The 21,057-nt window shown below is 42.4% G+C and overlaps 1 protein-coding gene across 1 annotated transcript; it reads right to left on the minus strand.

The window, feature by feature from the left end:
* Positions 1-834: 834 nt before the first annotated feature.
* On the minus strand, positions 835-20,565 carry IYD (iodotyrosine deiodinase). Its single transcript, XM_074988706.1, has 5 exons — positions 20,379-20,565; positions 9,796-9,990; positions 7,361-7,520; positions 5,531-5,687; positions 835-1,077 (listed from the first exon to the last, which is right to left on the minus strand). The coding sequence occupies exons 1-5, from the start codon at positions 20,563-20,565 to the stop codon at positions 895-897; spliced, it is 882 nt and encodes a 293-aa protein (XP_074844807.1). The 3' UTR covers positions 835-894.
* Between the last annotated feature and the right edge of the window lie 492 nt (positions 20,566-21,057).

The following is a 21,057-nucleotide window of genomic DNA, read 5'->3' on the forward strand; positions in this document are numbered from 1 at the left end:
AGCCAGAGGCGCAGCATCAGGAACTGCAAATGGCTCTTAAAGAGCCACATGCAGCTTGGACCGAGCCACCCAGCCAACCTTTAAAAATGGTGCTGCTGCTGCCTTAACGCTGCCCCCTCAGCTCTGCGTCCTGAAAAAAGGTGCCGAAATGCTGTTCCACGGTGCTCCAGCAGAAAAAAGAAAAAAAAAAAAAGCCCTGCCTAGACGTTTTTAAGCCCTGGCCACGGGTGGGATGATTTAGTTGGGATTGGTCCTGTTTTGAGCAGGAGCTTGGCCTCAGTGACCTCCTCAGGAATCTTCCAACCTTATGATTCTATGGTCAGAAAAGTTTTGCATGCGGCCCCCCCCCTCCCCTACACTGACTCAGCAGCTCCTTCTGGCCACCACAACCAGTGGGAGCTGTGGGACCAGCCTGCGAGCACAGGTAGCACACTCAGCCCCTAACCCCTCTGCCTAGGAGCTGGACCTGCTGGCCTGCTGCCTAGCTCTGCCGAACTCCTCCAAGTGAAGCTAACTCTGCATGTGACAATCAAAAGATATCGAGATGAGGATGTTCCTTCCAATTCAGGGAAAGAGTCACTCCCTAAAGGGGAGAGGAAATTGAAGTGATGAAAGCAATTTAAGTGCTATTGTGTATATCCTCTGGAGCAATCAACAGGTTCACCAATAATAGCAGCTGTCAGATTCACAGAGCTTGATTGCTTGCTGCTCTTACTGGATGCAGCCACTGCAATTACTAGAGCTAAGAAGGCACAGGGTTATAAATTGCCAGACCCACAGGTACATTTCAAAGCATATGGCTAAGCTGTGTATCAGAGACAGAGGGAAGCAGTATATTGCGGCTGGTGCTTTACAGTAAACATTTGAGTAGTTTTTCCCTTGGTTGTTCCATGCTCACATGACCACCATAATGTCATCCAGTGGCTTTCGTTTCAAATCTGGTACTGTAGCGTCATTGCTGGGGTATCCAACCGGGAGCAACAAGAGTAACTTCTCATTGGGTGGGCGTTGGAGCAGCAACCTGAGGCGAGGACCACAGTTCAGAGGTGTAGAGGTCACTGTCACCAGTCCCACATTCTAGAACAAGAGAGAGAAACAGACGTACAGCTGCAAGGTACAGTTTAAACTGAATCAAATTAAAATTCAGTTATCTGAGTCTGTAGATTGGCTGTACCCATCTTCATACCGTACAATCCAAACATGCTCATGTTCTTTGAACCTATAAAGCCATTGCTGATGCATTTTAGCCTTATCAGCAGCAAAGGAGATTTCTTACACTATTTAGAATCAAACACACTGGGCTGCTGGGCCAAAGGTGCATTCCACCCCCATATCCCCCACCACCACTACCACTGATATTCAGAGCCCAATTCTAGCTCCAACCCCTTTCCAGGGTTCCAGGAGCCTAGAGGGCGATGAAGGAGTTAAGAGGCACTCGTCCACTGTGGGAGTAGCATAGACTAGCTCAACAATCCTATGCAGCTGCTTGCCTCACAGCAGGCCTCAAGGCAGACAGGACTGGGAGGAGATGCAATCGTAGGGCTCAGTGTTACTGGGATTCCGAGGTTAGGAAGCTACAAGGAGGCTGCTGGAAGGTTGAACTAGCCTGTGGGCTGCTCAGACTTACACCCTGGGTTTTTTCAGTTACTGAAGCAGCCCAGAATTCAGAAGGCACCACGGTGTTTTAAAGCTGTTTTCAGTTCCTAGGTCATTAGCCTGTAGCCTTCTATGGAAGTGTGGGCAGGGTGGGAGGTTGTTGTAAATATCCAGAGACATTCATTAAACCCATTCACCTATTCCCTGGTCTTCCGTATAAAATCCCACAAGGAAATGAAGCGTTACATCAGCCACGAAGATCAGATACTGTACTAGCCATGACATGAGCATGCAGCTCTCATTGATTCAATGAGCGTTGTGTGTGTGAATTTAAAGAGAACCTGGCCCACCATTTTATTGGTTAAGCATTTGGGGAGTGCTTTAGAATGAAAGAGCATATACTAAGTTTAAAGACAAGCCAGTTGTATGACATATGCCCATGTTGAAATAGCTTATCTAGTACTCTGACAAGGGAGACTGCTAGCTGCCATATTACTAAATATTGTTATGGGGTGACTCCCGTTGTAAAAAGTGCAAAATAGTTTCTAGAAGCTGGGCCAGTGGTGGGTTAGTTACTGGGCACCGGGGCCTGTGCGCAGGAATCCCATCCAACTAGGGGGCCTGGAAAAAAATCTGCTGCTGGGTTGCAGCAATCCTGAGCCCCCCCGTCACAAATGGGGGCTGGGAAAGGGAGTGAGCTATGCAATACAAGTCTTGATGGTTGGTCCTCATTGCGCCCCTGCCCCTGCCCTTGTATGCAGTTTCATGGAGGAAGAGTGGAGAATCACATAGGGTATGTCTACATTGCAATGTTAGTCCAGAGTTAGCATGATTCAATCCAGGTGATCTGTGTTACAGAACCCACAGCCTGAGCATCTACACTGATTCTTAAACCTCTGTTAAGAATTTTCTAATCTGGGGCTCTGGTTTCCAGAGAGCAGCATGCAGAACCTAACCAAACAAACCTTCTCCCAACCTCCCCAGCACTCTACGGAAATGTGGTTGCTCTAGCCCTCCCAGTGTCCTGCATTGTGGGAAGGCTGCACTGCCCACCCTACACCTGACAGGAAATTGGAACTGCCAGCCAACACTGCCTGCTGAGCAACATAGAGGAGACCCCTTTGGGCAACAGGCAAAGCTCCCATGAGGCTGTGGGGGACATTTTGGCATCGTTTTCTGACCAACCACTGCTGCATGACAGAGCTTTGAATGGAGCTGGAGAAGGAAGAGATATTAACCTGGTATGCCAGACTTGCACTGTTTGAGGCTGCTATTTACACTTAGCATAGCCACTGAAGCCCCCTATGAAGACTGGTGCAGGGCCACAAGAGCAAACTGGTGGAATTATATCATCATATGGCTCTGGGGCAATAGCTATGGGGTCAGAACTGTCACCTGAAGAAAGTTACGTTTCTGGGGCTTTCTGAGTTGCTTGCCCAGATTCTTCAACAAAAAGACATGAGGGCCCACACTGCTACTGGTCTGTGGTCTACCCAAAGATGATAGTGGCAGCAGAGGTCACTGAGGCAGTCAGGGGTTTGGTTTACTCTAAGGTGACCGGTCTGCAAAGACATTGCTGGAGAAATTGCTGACTTTGAGAGGATGGGGTTTTCCAACCGTAGCAGGGCCATTGATGGGACTCATGTCCATAGTTTGCCCTGCACCAGAAGCACATGAGTTCATGACCTGCAAAGGGGATTGTTATGCAGGCTGTCATGGGTTACAAGGATCAACTTATGAAAATCAGTGTAGACTGCACTGGGGAGGTTCACAATGACAGAGTTTTCTATCAATCAGGAGTTTACATTCATGGACAGCCAGGGACACTATTCCCACAAAATGACATTGTCATAATGGTAATTATTGTCCCTACCATTGTTTTGGGGGATCCTATGTGGTCTTTTTTCGTTGGCATACGAATTCATACCCAGATTTCAGAGGCCCTGGCAAAAGATGGTCTAATTATGCCCTAATCAGATGCAGAATGGTTGTTTGAATGTGCTTTTGGCCAACTGAGATCCCACTGGAGCTGTCTGCAGACATGTCAAGATGCCAGTGGCTCTTTACCATCTGTGCTGTTTGCATTGCTGCAGTATGCTGTGTTCCTCACAATCTTTATGGAGCCTGAGGTGACCCATTTCCACCCTGGAGGGACCTATGACGAAGTGAGGCTGCTGACTAAGATTGAAGAATGGATTGCTGTATAGAGGAATAGTATTTGGTTATTCATTCCTGAATGTTCCTGATCATGTGTTTACTTTATTATTTCAAATTATGAATGTGTGATAAGGTGCAGAGATAGCAATATATTTTGATGAGATAAAAGGTTTTAGTTATAAATGTGTTGAAATGACACAACAATCACCCATTGCCATGCAGGTAACTGCCTTTACAACCTCCTGGCTGTGTCTACACTAGCCCCAGAACTTGAAAAGGGGCAAGATAATGAACCTAATCGAAAGATGCTAATGAGGCACTGCCATGAATATGCAGCGCTTCATTAGCATAATGCAGCCACGGCACTTTGAAAGTGCCGCTTTCAATCACGCATGGCTTGTCTACATGGGGTCCTTTTCAAAAGGACCCCGCACACTTCGAAATCCCCTTATTCCTATTTGGTTATAGGAATAAGGGGATTTCAAAGTGTGCGGGGTCCTTCTGCAAAGGACCCTGTGTAGATTAGCTGCACACTATCAAAAGCAGGACTTTTGAAGTGCTGTGGCCGCAATTATGCTAATGAGGTGCTGCATAGTCATGGAAGCCCCTCATTGGCATCTTTTGATTAGGTTCATTATCATGCCCCTTCGAAGTTCTGAGGCCAGTGTAGACATAGCCCCTAAGAGATAGAAAAGAACATTTCCAAAAATCCCAAAAACAACGGAAGTGCATGGACAAGTGCAAACATGATGGAACCACCTACTGCTGCCTGTTCCCTGTGAAGTCCCGCCCCCCATTTCACTTCTTTCCTCATTTTCCATTCATTTGGTTCCAGGAGAAGGAGGCGTAGGTATTCACAGGATTGGATGTTAAGATGGAGGGCTGCATGGGTTTAGTTGCCCTGCCTGGCTGTTCATAGGCCACCCAGATAAGCAGTATGTCAGACTGCTTCTGGACTGAGAGTATGCGGCAAGGGCATCAGGCTGTGCTGTGGGAGAGGCAGCAGGAGCCAATACTCCTGAAGCCTTGGTTGAGATGAGCTGCCCAAACTTTCCTCTCTGTTGAGAGAAATAAAGTGCATAAAATCCAGAGCTTTAAATTCATTAGAAATAAATTCATCTTTAGAAATGCTTTGAACAAAACAACTGCAATGGCATTGCTTGTTAAGTAGAACATATACCTACTTCTCCAGTCCCTCCACCCCATCCCACCTCACCCCCAAGCACTGTGTTCTACTGAAACTGTTCTCAAAACAAGGCACGTCCTGGGGATCCATGAAAGGACGTTGTGTTACGGAAATGGTGCATCATTTTAAGACTGACATACTGGTAACCTTAGAACCCTAGCATCATTATTAGTACTGTACAAGATTTATGAATGTTTAAGTTGGTATCAATTTCAGCTCTATTAATGAGACAGCATTAAACCTGTACACGTTTGAATTTACTATCTAAAAGGAAGTGCTTACATTAAGTTCTTCTTAGTGTTAGCCGTTATGGATAGAGAAAGATTTACTGTCTCAGATTTCAGCCTATACTGAGCTAGTCCAAAATATTATTTTTCCGTGACAGTGCATGCTGTCAATAGATGAACATTTAACCATTAAACTTTCACTTGGGTGATTTTTATTTTAAACAGCAAATTAAACTTTTTCAGATCTCAAGAATAAAATTTGGATTTAATCCAACTTTGGGGCAAAGGCTGCGTTCTGTTTTCACTCAGCCCAACCCATTCTAATTTATAACAACTCTAATTGTAAGGCATGATATCAGCATACCTGCAGCGCAGCAAGAAGAATACCACAGGCAATAGAAACACTGATCTCATTGTAGTAATGGGTCTTCTTTTGGCCATTTGGAAGCATCCCATATACTTGCTTAAAAATTAGGATCAGATAGGGAGCTGTATCCAGGTATTCCTTTATCCAGTTTGTTCTGCAAAAGGGTGATTTTTGAAGACATTTGTTATGATCCCATTGTTTTCACTATCAGATACAATATATGTGTGAGCTGTAATATCTTGTACAGATGTACAACAGCATATTAAAGATGCTAATTAGTTACTGTTCTTAAACACCATTTAAATGAATTTGTTGGATGTTTTCCTAGAAACAGGCCTGAAATAGAACCGTGGATCCCAGAGCACAGTCTATCGGTGGATGTCTGAAAGATTTTACCTGCCCAGCTGTGTAGTGTCACGTGTAGTTGCATGAGATTATGGTACCTATATATATCCCCTCCTGAGGTCTCAGGACCACTCATCCTTGGGCACTGGGAACTAAGACAGAAGCATGATATTTAGAATTTTTGCATAGTTCTAGCTACCACTGTTGTCAGTAGTAAATAGTCTCAGAGGGGTAGCTATGTTACTTTGTAGCGTCACGAAAAAAAATCCACAACAAGCAGTCCTCGGGCACTTTAAAGACTAACAATGTTATTGATTAGATAATAAGCTTTCATGGGTAAGACCTACTTCATCACCCGTTTGCTTATTTTTGCTGCAGAATCATATGAAGTGGGTCTTACCCACAAAAGCTCATTATCTAAAAAATAAAATTGTGAGTCTTTAAGTTGCTACAAGACTGCTTGTTTTTGCGTTGTCAAGGGTGTCTGCTGGTACACCACTGAATTGGGGATTTTTTGGAACAAGTTTTAAAGTTATTTTGTCCAGTACATATTCATCCAACTTAGCTCATTAGCCTGTTCTTGCATAGGTCATTTATTTTGGACTTCAGTCACATTGGTTCCAGATATGTTGATATAAGAGTTTATGGGAGAGTGTAGAAGGATATATAAAGGAGCTATTTGTGAAAAGGTACATTTCTTTCTATTTCATGTTTGATATTGTATCTCATTATGCAAGAAGAGATATATTTTATGTATGTACATTCGACTCACGCAGTATGGTCTTGCAACAGAATAATAATTACTATTGTTATAAATTAATAAATGTATATGGAGACCAATTGAACCCTATCTTCTTTATAACATCTCCTAATGCTCATCTGGTCCCCCCTCACTCTTCTTGTCTCAAAACTACATATTTAAAAAAAAAATCTTTCTTCATTTTATCAACTGGACACAGCACTCCAGCTGAGGCCTTCACAGTGCCGTGAAGAGTGGGACAATTATGTCCTATGACTGACATACAGAACTCCTATTAGTACATTATATTAGCTTTTTTGTAGCTGCATCATATTGTCAGCTTATATTCAACTTGTGATCCATTACAATCCCCAGAACGCTTGAAAAGTTGAAAACTCAGGATTTTAAACTGAGTGATTGCTTTTCCTTGAAGTAAGACAGAAAACAAGCAGTGCCAGCCTAAATAAAATTCCTTCACAGGCCTTCTGTCTTTCTGTCTTTCTCACTTGCAAAGTTAGATTTACTTATTTACCTGGGCCAGGATTAAAACTGACTAAAGATTTTGGGCGTCTCAATATTCAGGAGTTCATCTTGCGACACTTGATTGGCACCTGGTTTTCACAAGGTGGGTGTTCATCCCTTTAAAAAAGTCACGTTCTCTCAAAATGTCTCAAGTTTGGCATTCAAACGTCTCTAATCATTTCTGAACAATCTTGGCTCAATATTTTCCTTGATTTTTGTACCTCAGTCTCTTCAGGTCATTAACCCATCGGTCTCCCATTCTTTTCTTGTAGTTTATTTCCTCCTCTTCTTCAATGATCTCCCGAATCTTATGTTTTACTTCTGGATCCTCCACTACTGCAAACGTCCAAGGCTCAGTGTGTGCTCCACTTGGAGAAGTTCCTTTATGAAAATATTAAAAATCAATCAACGAAACCATAGGGGAAAATAATGAAGAGTCAGAGCATCTTTCTGCTTCGTACAGGACTGAATTACAGAGCAATGAGAAAGCAAGCTGACCAAATGTGAAAGAATGGAGCCATATCCATTGGTGTTGGTCTCATTCATTCTTGTCATGGAGGAAAGCCTGAGGCTCCTGTAGGGCATGCCTGTGGCCCTGTAGTATGGTGTGGTGCTACACATACTCCCTGCCTCACTCTCTCTCCTTAGGAAGCCAATAATTCCACGTTAGTTACTCCTGATGCTTTCCTTAATGATATATGCCTTAGGCTTGTTTATTACAAAACCTCCTGCGGAAGGGCCCATAACAAAAAGTTCCACTGCAGCCTGTCCCCAAAACTCTGTTCTCAGTGCCCTCCATGTTATTCTCGGTCTTTTGTTTTTCTCCTCAGGACAGGAGTCCCAGCTCTCTTCGTGGAGCTGGGTAATTCAGGCTGTTATTATGCCTATGCTAACCCTATTTAATCCTGACCTGGTAGTCTTTTCCTGCTGGTGTCTGTTCCTTACTAACAGAGCCTTCTTATCCCCTTCAGTACCTGAATGCACAAGTCCGGCTACAAAGACAGAAGCAGCATTTATCCTGGTCACCTTTTCCCAGCTCATCCCCCATTGGCTCAGAGAGAGGAACCTTGTCCCAGCCTCTCTGCAAGGTTCTTGCCCTAGGTTTATAGGTCTCCTTCTAAACCATTCTGACCCTCAGGACCTCTTCTGCTCTCTCAGTATCTTCCAGTTCCTCATATCTATAATTGGACCGTTAAACTATTGAAGAGCCATGCCATGTGGTGGGTTAGACTGACTAACAGGTAGGTGCTACCTTTAAGTGGAGACTACCCCATCACAACTTGGTTCCATGCTAAATCTACTGAGTAGTTTCTGTCTAACACCTGTTCCAATTAGTCTCTTTAAATGAGAAGTACGAATTTAGATTTTTTTTTTAAATTTAATACGTGTAAGGTGCCTGTCATGAGGCATCTAATAAGTGCCATACAGGAATACCAATGCAATATATTAAAATCAAAGTAAAGTATCAACCGGCCTGAATATATAGGCAAATCAAAGCAAAGGCTTTGGCTTCAGGGCAAAAGCTGATGGCCTTCAGGAAAGCCATTCTACTAGCCAAAAGGAATGAGCTGTCATGCAAACATCTGCCAAAGAGCATTCAGATTTGGTTTGACAGACCCAAAGGCTCATGTAGGAGTGCATTAAATTTCAAGGTGTTCACTCAGTCCTAACTGCCATGCACAAATATGGTGGAAAAAATAAAGAGACAAGGCTACAGCATATATGCATTTTGCAAGACTTAAATACCTATAAGAAGCAAAATAGATGGAAAAGAGCTAGATCAGGTCTTCATATACCGAGTGGACAGTACTTCCCTCCCCGCACTTCTCCAGATTTTAAACAATTTTAAATTATTTGTAGGTTTTAGGAACAATCATTTGCTAACCAAAGTACAGCCTAAGTCTGAGATACATCATGACCAAACTATTTAAATATACTGCTCCTGCTCTGAAATTAAATGTGATTAACCAATGACTTTGTTTCTCCAGAGAGAGACAGGAACTGATAGTGTTTATGTTTTTTCCCCTTTCTCCACTCCTCAATGCTTTCAGAGCATTTAATTTACACTGCAGGCTTGTTCAATTTGTTGCATGTTCTGGAACACATTCAGATGTTTAATGCCAGCTAACTGGAACACATCACCATGTAAAGTCACAAAAATGCTCACAACTTTTTAAACAGGGAAACAATCCACTATAAATAGCGGCTGGGATCTTTGCAGTGGCTAGAGGCTGCTGGAACCTGCTCTAATGCACCTTACAATTTTAGGTGTTAGCAAGAGCAGCCAAATTCTAGGACAAGTTAAATAATGGCGGTCAAATTCATCCTGGACTGAAGTCAATGGGTTTACAGAAGAATTGAATTTGGTCTTGCAGAAGCTAATAGACAGAAATTCTGGCAAATAACTAAAATGTATTTCCTAATCCCAGTCACATGACCTTGATCAGGATTCCAAAGGTTAGCAAGGTAGTCAGCTTGCTGGGGTCAGTATCCCAGGCAGACTCAGGGCTGTTCATTCAGTGACAATTCAGCAGGCTTGCTAGGAGTACGGCTGGTATCTTCAAAGTTTTAATTCCCTTTTCCGTATCACTCTTAGCTTATGCATTTGAGCTGCGGGAGTGAGTCCAATACTCCTGTCGTTCATTCACTGACATACCTGCAGCTTTGATGACATTATTAATGACCTCCCTGGGGACAGGCTCGTCACTTATGAATCTGACAGATCGTCTCTTATTGAGAAGCTCATAAAATTCCTTTGACCTTCTAATCATTTCACTCTCGGAGTAGCGCTCAGCAGAGAAGGAGACGTGTGCAATGTTTTCATCAGCTCCTTGCCAGTCACTATCAGCATCTGTAAATAAGGAGTAGAACTCATGAACTCTATTAAGGGCTTTCCTCTTGCTGAAGGAAATCATAAATATATTTGACATTAATCACCATATTATGTTTTCGTCTAAATTTGTACCTGTTAGTGATTGGAGAACTAGAATTCCTAGCTTCCAGACAACAGAAAGCATTAATTTCCTGCTCTAGTTGTAAAATCCACAGAAAAAAGAGGCTGCTTAAAACAGATGACCAGGAGCATTCTAGGTTCTAATCATGCTTCAGCCATTGACTCCGTGCACAACCCATATAAAGTCATAACTTGTAGTGCCTCAATCTGTGCCACCAGGAAACCAAGTTGAAGAATAAGACTTAGCTGTGAAAGAGATGCTACATTAGAGCTAAAATTCAACTAAATGAACAAAAATAAAATGTGAGTGCTACACGTTTCCCTCCCCAGAGCATAGCCCCAAAAGGGCATTCAAATTAACAAAGTCGAGGAAAAGACTAATGACAAACACATGAAATTTCCTTTTAGGGTGGAATGTCAGCCTCTCTCCGTGATCACTTCTCATGCTAAAGGTGCTCTAATGCAGGGCTCAGTTCAAACGTGACTTTGTGGTTAATGTTTGGGGTTGCACACTGCTTCTTCTGCGTGACAACATTGGGAGAGGGGAAAGGGGGCACCTACATTTGTGACAAAACCAAATTAAACTTGAGACAGCATGACAGAGGATTTACAGCCTATGAGATTTAGACTTTATACATTCCAATATACATAAAAAAAATCACTGCAATATCTGTTCCCTGTAACCTTTCCTTTTTGTTTACCGTGTGTATATCTTGTTTGCAAGGAGCTGGCATAGGGACAAGGGTACAAAGTAACAGACTAACATTTCTGCTGGAACATTATTCTGGAACATGCAAAGAGAATCTGTATGTCAAAGAAAATGCACATCTTTCCAAGGCAGCTGTTATGCATTTTACGCAAACTGTTACAGAGGGAGGTGATATTTAGGGTGCCTAACGCATTCCCTTTTGAAGGCTCCTGATGACTTTTGCTTCAAAGGCTTTCACACCTCCATTGTCTGCCACATGTCTTTAATGTTCAGAAAGGGAAAAATCCTTGAGCTATGGAGGTGACTCTTCTTTGTCCCATGGAATTTTCTGCAGCTTTTGCCAAGTGACAAACTGCTACAATGGGGATTTTCTTTCTCTCATTTTTCATTCTCAGGAAAATGTTGGCAGTATCCCAAAAAACAACTGCTACAAACATTCTAAAATTGGGCTGATGTCCTCCCCTCCCTTGAGTAACAGCAGGAGTACCACACACTGGGCTGTGAACACCTGGAAGGCAGCAGGTGAGGGTTTAGGAGAGGGGAAGGAGTGAGAACATTGCAGGGCTGAGGGCTCCCTTTCCTCCCTGGACCTGGCACATAAGAAACTGAATTTACATGACACCATGTTGGAACAATCTTCTGATAACCCAGACCCAAGGCAAGCCACAAAAATCTCACAAAAACAACATTTAACCAGTCCACAGGGACATAAAAGGATGCCAGTGAAGGATGCCACTGTGAATCAGAGTTCAGAACTCCTGCATCTAACTAAGCCGAGAGTGTCCTTTGCTAGCTCCCTAACTGAACAAATGCACATTCACACACCTTTATCATACCCTGCTTAGTGTTGTAAAAGGACTTAGTTACCATTCCCAAAAACCTAAAGGGCCAACGTCTGCTCCTCACTTAGCTGTGCTTCACACAACTCCCAGTGAAGCCAGCAAGAACTGTGCACGTATCTGAAGACAACATTTGGCCCCCAATTTGATTTGGTTTCAAACCCTGTTCTGCATGTGTGCCAGACCTGTGCACGTATGTAAAAAGACAAATTGTATTGATTCCTAATACTACACCTAAAGCAATACAGAGATGCTGACGTGCTACAGAGATTGTTCCCAGCAATTTGTCTGTAATGAGTTTTTGTAATGTGAAAGGTGTTTGGAGAAGATCCCGACATATCCAAATGAAGAGTACTCTTGAAAACTCCATTCTCTCTCATTAGTTGCCACCTCACCCTGAGGATTTGTTGAAATTCAGAATTAAAGAAACCCTGTCTATGAAATGTACTGTGCTTGCTATTAAACCAACTGTTGGCGGAGACCCCCTAGACTGACCTTGGCTCCTAAGCAGATCAATGAGCAGAATGCTCTGCTACATCAGCACTCTTTGAAAGCCTATTGCAAAACCAGTCAGAAAAATTATTAGAGGCAAAGCTACACTAACGTGTGTACTAAGGCATAAACACAACCATTAATAAGAGGTCTATCAAATTATGCAGAATAAATACAAACAGTTTGCGTTCTTCATATTCTGAGGCTTATTACTGTATAATTCAGAATAGAGCTAATATTAAAAGGTGGTGTATAAAGATAAAGAGAAGACCCCTGAACATCGTGAACCTTATGGGGCAGAAGCAGTATTTGGAGAGGTGTAGTGATTCCTTTTAAAAAAGGCCTTATCATTGCACTGTACACAGCCATGACACTTTTAGAAGAAATGGTGAATGTATTTAACAAGCATATATTGCCTGGTTCAAACTTCGCTAAAATAGAACCTCTGCTATAAAACTGTAGCACCACCCTGCTAGTGCTAATGATCTCAGGGGACTGTGTAGGGGAACCACAGCAAAAACAGCTTTGCCCTGTTTTGAATTATTCTTCTTGGATCCTGTTGCTGTCATTATGTGCATTGTTACAACTGTGTTTTACATTATTTTTACTAGAAAAAATTGTGTTGGATGCCATGGGACTGTACACTAGTCTGAACATGTCTCAGAAACAATGCACCATAAATACATGCACCATTTCTTCCAAAAAAGTGTCATGACTGCGTACAGTGTAATGATAAGGTCTTTTTTAAAATGAATCTCTACACCTCTAAAAAGCTGCTTCTGCCCCATGATGTTCACAATGTTCAGGGGTCTTCTCTTCTTCTCTATACGTCACCTTTTAATATGAGCTATATTGTGACTTATTCAGTAATAAACCTAACTGTATAAATCTCCATGAATTGGAGGTAAAGCATTTTGACTGAGCTATTTAATAGTATTTAGGCATTGTAATGCCTAACTGATTTAGGAAGCCAAACCTAGTCTTCAAAAAGAATTTAGACACTCAGGAGCCTAAATCCCTTTGTCTGGCAGTGGGATGTAGGCTCATAAGTATCTAAATCCCTCTTGAAAATGGGGTTTAGTCTCCTAAATAAATTAGGAAAGACTCTGTGCAGCAATGTCTAATCTGAGCCTTTGTTACTATGCTCTATAGCTATGAAATTCATAATTTACTAAGAGGTGAACAATCTAAGGCAAGATTAAAGAAATATGTTTCCCATAGCTTTCAACAATACTGACGAGCTTAACATCCTATTTTGGGAACAGTACAGTGCCTTGGAACACGGCTGTGAAGGATGCAAATGGGTATTGTAAATCTAGAGGAGAAGTGAAATCTCACATGCTGAACCACACAAGTGAGGAAATTTCTGGAGGTTAGAAATGGAATTGCAAAACAGAGCTGCTGCTGACATGCCTGAAACTTAAATGCATGTACTGTATGCCTAGCAAATGATTCGGATGGCTTCTTTTAAGCTGGAGAAGAAATAACAACAAAAATCTCTGTAACATCTAACCTTTTCTCACCCTGCAATTAAATTCCATTAGCAGCTCTGGTGAGTCCATCCAAGCAGTAAAACTAACTGCTCCTAGTGCATTACTGCTTGGAGTTATGTCATTTTCAAAGTGCTGCACCACTTTTAAGCTCACTGGATGAATGCACAGATGGCCAAGCAAGTGCTAGCTCTAGAAGCCTAATGGCTTTAAGGAATATCATTTGACTCTTACACTGAATGCTGATTCAGTAAAACCACCACCTAAGTGTGGTTTGCTTTATGTCCAGGCAACTTACTCCCAGTTTGTTAAAGTGAGAGTCATGGTACAGCAAAGACCATGCTTTGACTGTAATGACCTGATGGTCCCCCATCATCTTTTACTTCCTCATTCTCAGAAGGAGGCTGTGTCTCTTTCTTCAGCCTTGCTGTGTGCTAGATAGCAGCTGTCACTTTTCAATCAAAGCAGTACCATACTATTTCACCTTCTTCCTTCTGCAACAAGCATGGTCCCTTGCTCATAAAATGGTAAAGTAGTTTTAGCGGGATTGGGTGGCTTCTTCCAAGAACCACAAACCAGGAACCAAAATTAAACTTAAGAGTTATCTACACAAGGGTACTCAGGAAAGTTAATCTGAATTAACTAACATGATTTTTAAAGTGGGTTTTTAAACTACATTAAACCACTGTGTGCACATTCTCTTTCATAATAAAAATGACCTTAATTTGATTTAATGGCTTAAACAAGCAATAATTGTTATTAGGAAAACAAAGCAATTGTTACCATATATTTTCATACAAAGTGGGGACAATGATTTCGAATGCCCTCCTGCTGCAAAATTGTGACATCTTACTGATATTTTGTAAACCTATTTTGGTATTTGCACCAAAATTCATTCCCACTTGATGGCTTTTGGTTCACTGATATGAACTGGACAGAAGGTCTCAAGCCAGTTGCTAACATGTGGGGATTCACATCACAAAAACCACCAAACATAGATCTTGGAGCTTCAAGAATTTGTAGCAAATAAATCCAAAACTATTCCATTCAGTTTAAAAATAGTAGTAAAATAAAATAGACCATATTCTGCCCCTCCTTGGTCTTCTCTTCACTAGGAAAATTAAGACCTAATATTCACCAATATTAACCAGCACAATGGCAGACAGGGTCCACACTGGACAAGGGAGGAGGGTAAGACTTAAGCCCTACTTTTATTACTGCTTCCATTATTGCTATCACCACCAGAGAATTATTGGTCTGTTTTTCTGATGCAGTTTTATGCTGAGCTGTGTCTAAACCACGGCTTCAGAAGAAGCATAATTTTTTTTTTCAAAACCAGAAGACAATTTACTTTTCAAAGTCTCTTATCTAAATTTGGTCTTTGGACATTTTTACCAGCATAACTATGCCCCTCAGAAATGTGATTTATATTTAGAGAAATAGTTCTAGGCTAAGGCTGCATCTACACTACAAGATAAATTCAAATTTATTTATATTGATTTCTAATTCTGGAATTTATAAGTTCGAATTTGACCATCCCCATTTCCCATGTGCTCCCCACAAAGTTGACTCATTGCTGCCACACACAAACTGGCTAACATCAACTGTGGAAGTAGTGCATCGTGGGAACCTATCCCACAGTTCCCTCATCCCTGTAGCATTCTGGATATGCTCGCTGGTCTTGACATCATAGTCCCACATTGCATTTTCCTCATTCCCCTCCTGACCCCTGAATATATGCTGATCCCTGGAAAAATGGAGTCACTCTCAAAGGTAGAAGAAACAGGATAGAAAAGTCTAGGAAAAAAGAATATTTGGTTTTCCCTCACATTACAAGGGTGCAATGACTGTGTTCTCAACTGGCCATCCACTGAGTATCCCACCTCCCATCATTGCATGCATGTGATCCCTGAAAGTAACACAAGGGCCAAGACTGTATTTGCAAGTGAGAAGAAAGAGGATAGGAAAGTGGAGGAAGAAAGAATTCTTGGTTTTTCCCATTCATTATGCTGGCATTGGAAAGGGTCTTTGGCTGTCTGGTGCATTATAAGTCTTCCATGCAATGACTGTGTTCTCAACTGGCCATCCACTGCATGTCCCACCTCCCATCACCGCATGTGATCCCTGAAAATAATACAGGGGCCCAGACTGTATTTTAAAGTCAGAAGAAAGAGGCTGGAAAAGTGTGTGAAAAAACAATCAAGTGTTCAGGGCCCAGTTGACATGGCCCCTTCATGGGGAATCAGCCTCCCCCGTCACCCCATGAGCACCTGAGACTTCTTCCTCATGGCAGCAAACCCCGTTATGGGCTTTTTCCTGATGGCAACAAAGGTCCCTGTGTTTCTTAGCCCCATGGGAGATTTTTCCCCAACAGCAGCAAGGCCCGGTATGGGTGAAGGGAGGGGTGTCAGTGGGCTGGGGCCAGTTGAAGCAATCCTTCCCCATGGTGGCAGCAAAGCCCAGAATATCTTTCCTGCCCTCAGAGCCCTAAACATGCCACTGGCAGCATGGTCAGCACTGAACAGCAGGCACGTCCATTTATTGGGTTGGGTGGGAGCTACCCACATGATGTGGCTGAGCATGGGAAAGACCCAGACTGTGTGGTGCCTCTGGGGGAGGGAAGGGGGAATCGCACACAAATGTAAACTACTGAGGAGAAGTTTCTCGGAGTGTTATGCAAGCTTGACCCCCAGCACAGCCTGGTTGACACATGCTGTGATGGGGGAGGGGCTGGCACCAGGCAGCGCAGAAAAGATAACAAGTGTACAGACAGAGCCACAAACTCCTTGAAGGGCTATTTGAATAGGCAGACGCAGGCACAAAGAAAGAAAGAAAGAAAAAGAAAAAGACATTTCTCAGGCTCTCATACAAACATGAGCCCACAGTCAAAGGCTATCTGCTCCCTCTTGGAGATTCATGGTCTTTCTGTTACTCAAGAGCGGTGGCCAGAACGGAGCACTGAGGGGCTTTGTGGGTTACATACAGGACACTTTTGGAGGCTAATAAATTCGCTTTCAAGATGTGGCACTTCCACACTTGCATTTAATCAAACTTCTGAATTGGAGCTTGATGCTACACCCATCAGGTAACTGCGATTTTGTAATCAGGAGATTAGTGCTCCCTAAATTGAGCTAATGGTATTTACAGCGAAGACAGTCACGTGGTAATATCAAGCTAAGTGAAATACATTTAAATTGATCTTGTAGTGTAGATGCAGCCTAAATCTACGCAATGATTTTATTGGCATAGCTATGTGAATCAAAAGCTGGAAAAAGCCATGCTCCAGGATCAATACAGCTAACTGGCATAATCCTTAGTGTAGCTGCATCCATGTCGATGGAAGAGAGCTTCTGTCAACTTAGCTGGCATCAGCTGGGGAGATGGTGTTATGATGCTCACAGAACACCTGTTTGTGTAAGCTGCATCACGTGATAGCTGTATCAGTATAGCTAGAACTATGTCAGCACAGCTAAATGGGCAAAGCACTTGCTGGGTAATCAGGGCACTTGTGGGAATGCAGCTATACCAGCCTAAGGCACTTTTATAGCTGCACACCTGCAGCCACCAGAGGGAGGCTGACCTGCTTTAGCTATACCAGGATAGTTCTAGAGGGGCATTTTCTAGTGCTGATAACGTCTGAAAACTGCCTGGTCCCATTCACCTGAGACTTTCCACAAAACAACTTCTCCTGTAACAACAGGTCAAACCTGAGACATTTCAGGTAGAAATACACCTAAGAAAGTGAGTAAAGCTATTTAAATAAAATAGAGTTTAAGGGCAATTTAAAATTTACTACAGACTTCAAAGGGACTAGAATCTGGCCTTTAATTATGGCACTATTAGCTCAATAAATCACCAGAGGAAAAATCATATTCTTATCTCATGTGCACATAAGTCATTGGGGGATTCCTTTGTGAAATGGAGCAGAATTTTCTCAGAGCATGTAGCTGCTTCACCCTTAACTTCTCTGGAGATAAAAATTGGTCCTTGCCTAGCAGAGACATTGGACTTTAAACTGCACAGGGTGCAGAAATTATCGCTTGTTGTTCCAAAGTGGAAAAAACCCTGCTCTACTTGGGGAATGTTTGTTTTGTTACAGTAAATGGAGGACCATTGTCTAAAAATCTTCCTTTGCATAACAGGACAAAAATATATTTGCATATAAAAGCTAATTTTAATTCGAGAGACTATTTTGAAAATAAAAAATTGTTGGCCCATATTAAATTACTGGCTTTTTTTTTTAAAAAAAGGAGCACATAAAAGTAAAAAGTATAAAAAACATTTTAAATATAACACTTGGGCACTAAAGCCCCTCTTGAAGATCTTAAATACTTTAGCTTTGTTTAGAAAATAGACATTTTAAACTGATGTAACCATCCACAGTCAAAAGTGCCACACTGGGAATTCACAGAACATCACTTTAATTCACCACAGGGACTTTAATTTGCCACAGTTTAATTTGAAAATCCAAGCATAAAGGGATAAAGGGAGAGGACTTCATTAATTCTGTAGGGGATTAGGTTTCACAATGTGTAAGGAGGATTTGGCAGATGAAGTGACTATTGTAAAAAGTTATAGATAATTTAGGAAACAGTGACAATAACTTAATGAGGTTCCATTATTGAGATTTTGGATATACATACTAAAGGTTGAATCTCTTAAGTCTAACACCCTCGGCACCTGACCCATGCTGAACCAGAGACTTTGCTGAACCACACTCCCACTGCTTCCTGGGCTCTTAAAAGACATTTAGGGACAGATTACAGCTAAATAACAGCAGAGAGGCTGAACCTGGACTGGACGCTGTAAACAAACTTTATGGGGCTGTGGGAAACTTGGCCACACCCATAAGTGGATATCCAGTTAACTATAATCATGCTGGACCACCGACGTTGCTGGGCCAGAGAGTGCCAGACTAGAGAGGCTCAATTTGAAGTAAATTAAACTTTAAAAAGCTTATGAAATAGACAAGTAATATTTATGAGCAACACGCAGTGGAGCAGAAAAGCGGTTGAAGTTTGAAGAGCAGGAAATGTGGGTATGGGATAAAACCACAAACATAACTCTAAACCAACAACGGCCGAAAGAGTTTTTTACTTCAGAGTTTTTAAAAGAGCTCCAAAATTAAGGGGAGCAAAAATTTGCAGCATTAGTTTAAGAGGAAGCACTTGTTCAAAGAGCAAAAAGGGGGAACTGTATAGTTTGTACACTCACCCACACTTAGGTACCAATTCTACATCAGGGTCTATTAGCATAGACCAAGGAGTCCACACACCTACTGGGGCTTTTGCTAGCAGTTCCCAGTGCAAACTCAGAGTCGTATTTTGTGGGCTCAAATTCTCTGCTCACCTATTTCTGGAAAAATCTGACCCTCTGCATCCTTCCAAGGACTTCCTATAGTCGTAACTTAATGATAGGCCCTGTGATCTCAACACAAGCTGTACATGCCTTAGCGCTAGGACACTGATTATGATTAAAGAAACATTTCATTTGCATTTTATTTTAAATATATGTTTGCATAAACAAGGGATGTAAATGAACTAGCCGATTTGACAAACATTTTGCATCAATGATGAAAGCAATGAGTATAAGGATATAATGTGTATATGTGCGTGTGTGTTTATATATATACACATATAGGCTATGTCTACACTAGCCAAAAACTTTGAAATGGCCATTCAAATGGCCATTTTGAAGTTTACTAATGAAGCGCTGAAATACATATTCAGCGCTTCATTAGCATGCGGGCGGCCGCGGCACTTCAAAATTGACGCGGCTCGCCACCGCACGGCTCGTCCAGACGGGGCTCCTTTTCAAAAGGACCCTGGCTACTTCAAAGTCCCCTTATTCCTATGAGCAGATGGGAATAAGGGGACTTCGAAGTAGGTGGGGTCCTTTCGAAAAGGAGCCCCGTCTGGACGAGCTGCGCGGTGGCGAGCCACATCAATTTCGAAGTGCTGCGGCCGCCCGCATGCTAATGAAGCACTGATTATGTATTTCAGTGCTTCATTAGCAAACTTCGAAATGGCCATTTAGAAGTCTTTGGCTAGCATACACACAACCATATATATATATATATATATATATATATATATATGCGGCACAGAAGTATATCTATTCATAGAACATGCCCCATGATCTATACGCAGACAGGGAATCCCTCTGTGTTCAGATCTCCCTTGTCCACCTAGATAGAATACAGCCTCTTGCTCTTTCCTCACATCCCATGTAGGTCAGGTTCACAAGCCACATTACATCCCTGCAGTTTCCTTGCAAAGCGGGAACAGGAGTGGAGGCTGGATCAGCCCCTAACTACAGAACCCTTGGAAACTGTGGAGGGTGAATTGGGTCACTCAAATCAGGCACCCACCACCAGTGTGAGGACGCGAAGGGATCCAGAGACTTGTGGGCGAGCCCATTAGCTTGTTCCATGGGGATCAAGACCCACTCTCAATGGAAGGAATGGGAAAAAAAATTCTGTAAGAGGAATTAATGGCCATTTCATCTTCCTTAGCCCCTTTCGCATTTACAATCTGACCCACAATCCTGTAGCCCAGCATTTGCTACATTCGGGTGGTGTGACTTATTCTCTCAGAGGTACAATTAGTGATCTCTGTACTGCTGAAAGAACTACTGCAAAAGCTGTGCATGCAGACAAACTCTGTCTTGTTAGTCGACAGGCTCCTTTCTCCCTAACTCGTACCAAGAGATGAAAATTAGACACAAAAAGGCTAAGTAGGATTCTGTTTTCCTTACCTTCTTCACCTACATGAAGGTCAGTGCTGTCCCTTAGGTCATCATCAACCCATGGGCGAGATTCAGACTTACTTGTAGTTTCACTTGTCCCTTCCTTGCTGCTTTTCCTATTGCTTTTCAGTATTATCCCAATCAGAACACATATAATTGCAACAAAGACTGGGGTCAGGGGAGAAAAGAATTCCATGACCTGAAGTTTAGTTTAGAAGGGTGCACTCTCCTTTCCCCTGACAGGTGCCTTGCCAAAAAGAAAGAAAGCAGGACGGCTGGTTGGAGGTTGATAAGCAAAAAAGGGGTGGAACAAAATGGGTAGTGAGAAAGAGAAAAGTTCAGTTCTCTGCTTCTGTTGTTTCCCCAGGGCAAATGTTCCTTCTGGCTGCAGTTTCATTTTGCTGGCATTCTCTTTCAAATCTGACACAGTTGGACAGTTTTCAAAATATTGGCTCTCTGCCTTAGGGATCTTAGCAATATCTCTTCTGTGCTTGCATTACAGTTAGGGAAGGGTGGGAGTCCTGGTGCTGTCTCAATGGCTCTTTCTTAATTTCTTTTTCTGTTACCTGTGTTCTGTTTTTGTGCAGGGGGCACAGCCAACTTTATTTATCCATTCACTTATTTGGGAAGGAGTGGAGTTAAACTGGAGTTGAAGAGCTGGATATCACTTTAAATAGCAGTCGTATGC

Source organism: Carettochelys insculpta, chromosome 3 (assembly GCF_033958435.1).
Source record: "Carettochelys insculpta isolate YL-2023 chromosome 3, ASM3395843v1, whole genome shotgun sequence".
Taxonomy (NCBI): domain Eukaryota; kingdom Metazoa; phylum Chordata; order Testudines; family Carettochelyidae; genus Carettochelys; species Carettochelys insculpta.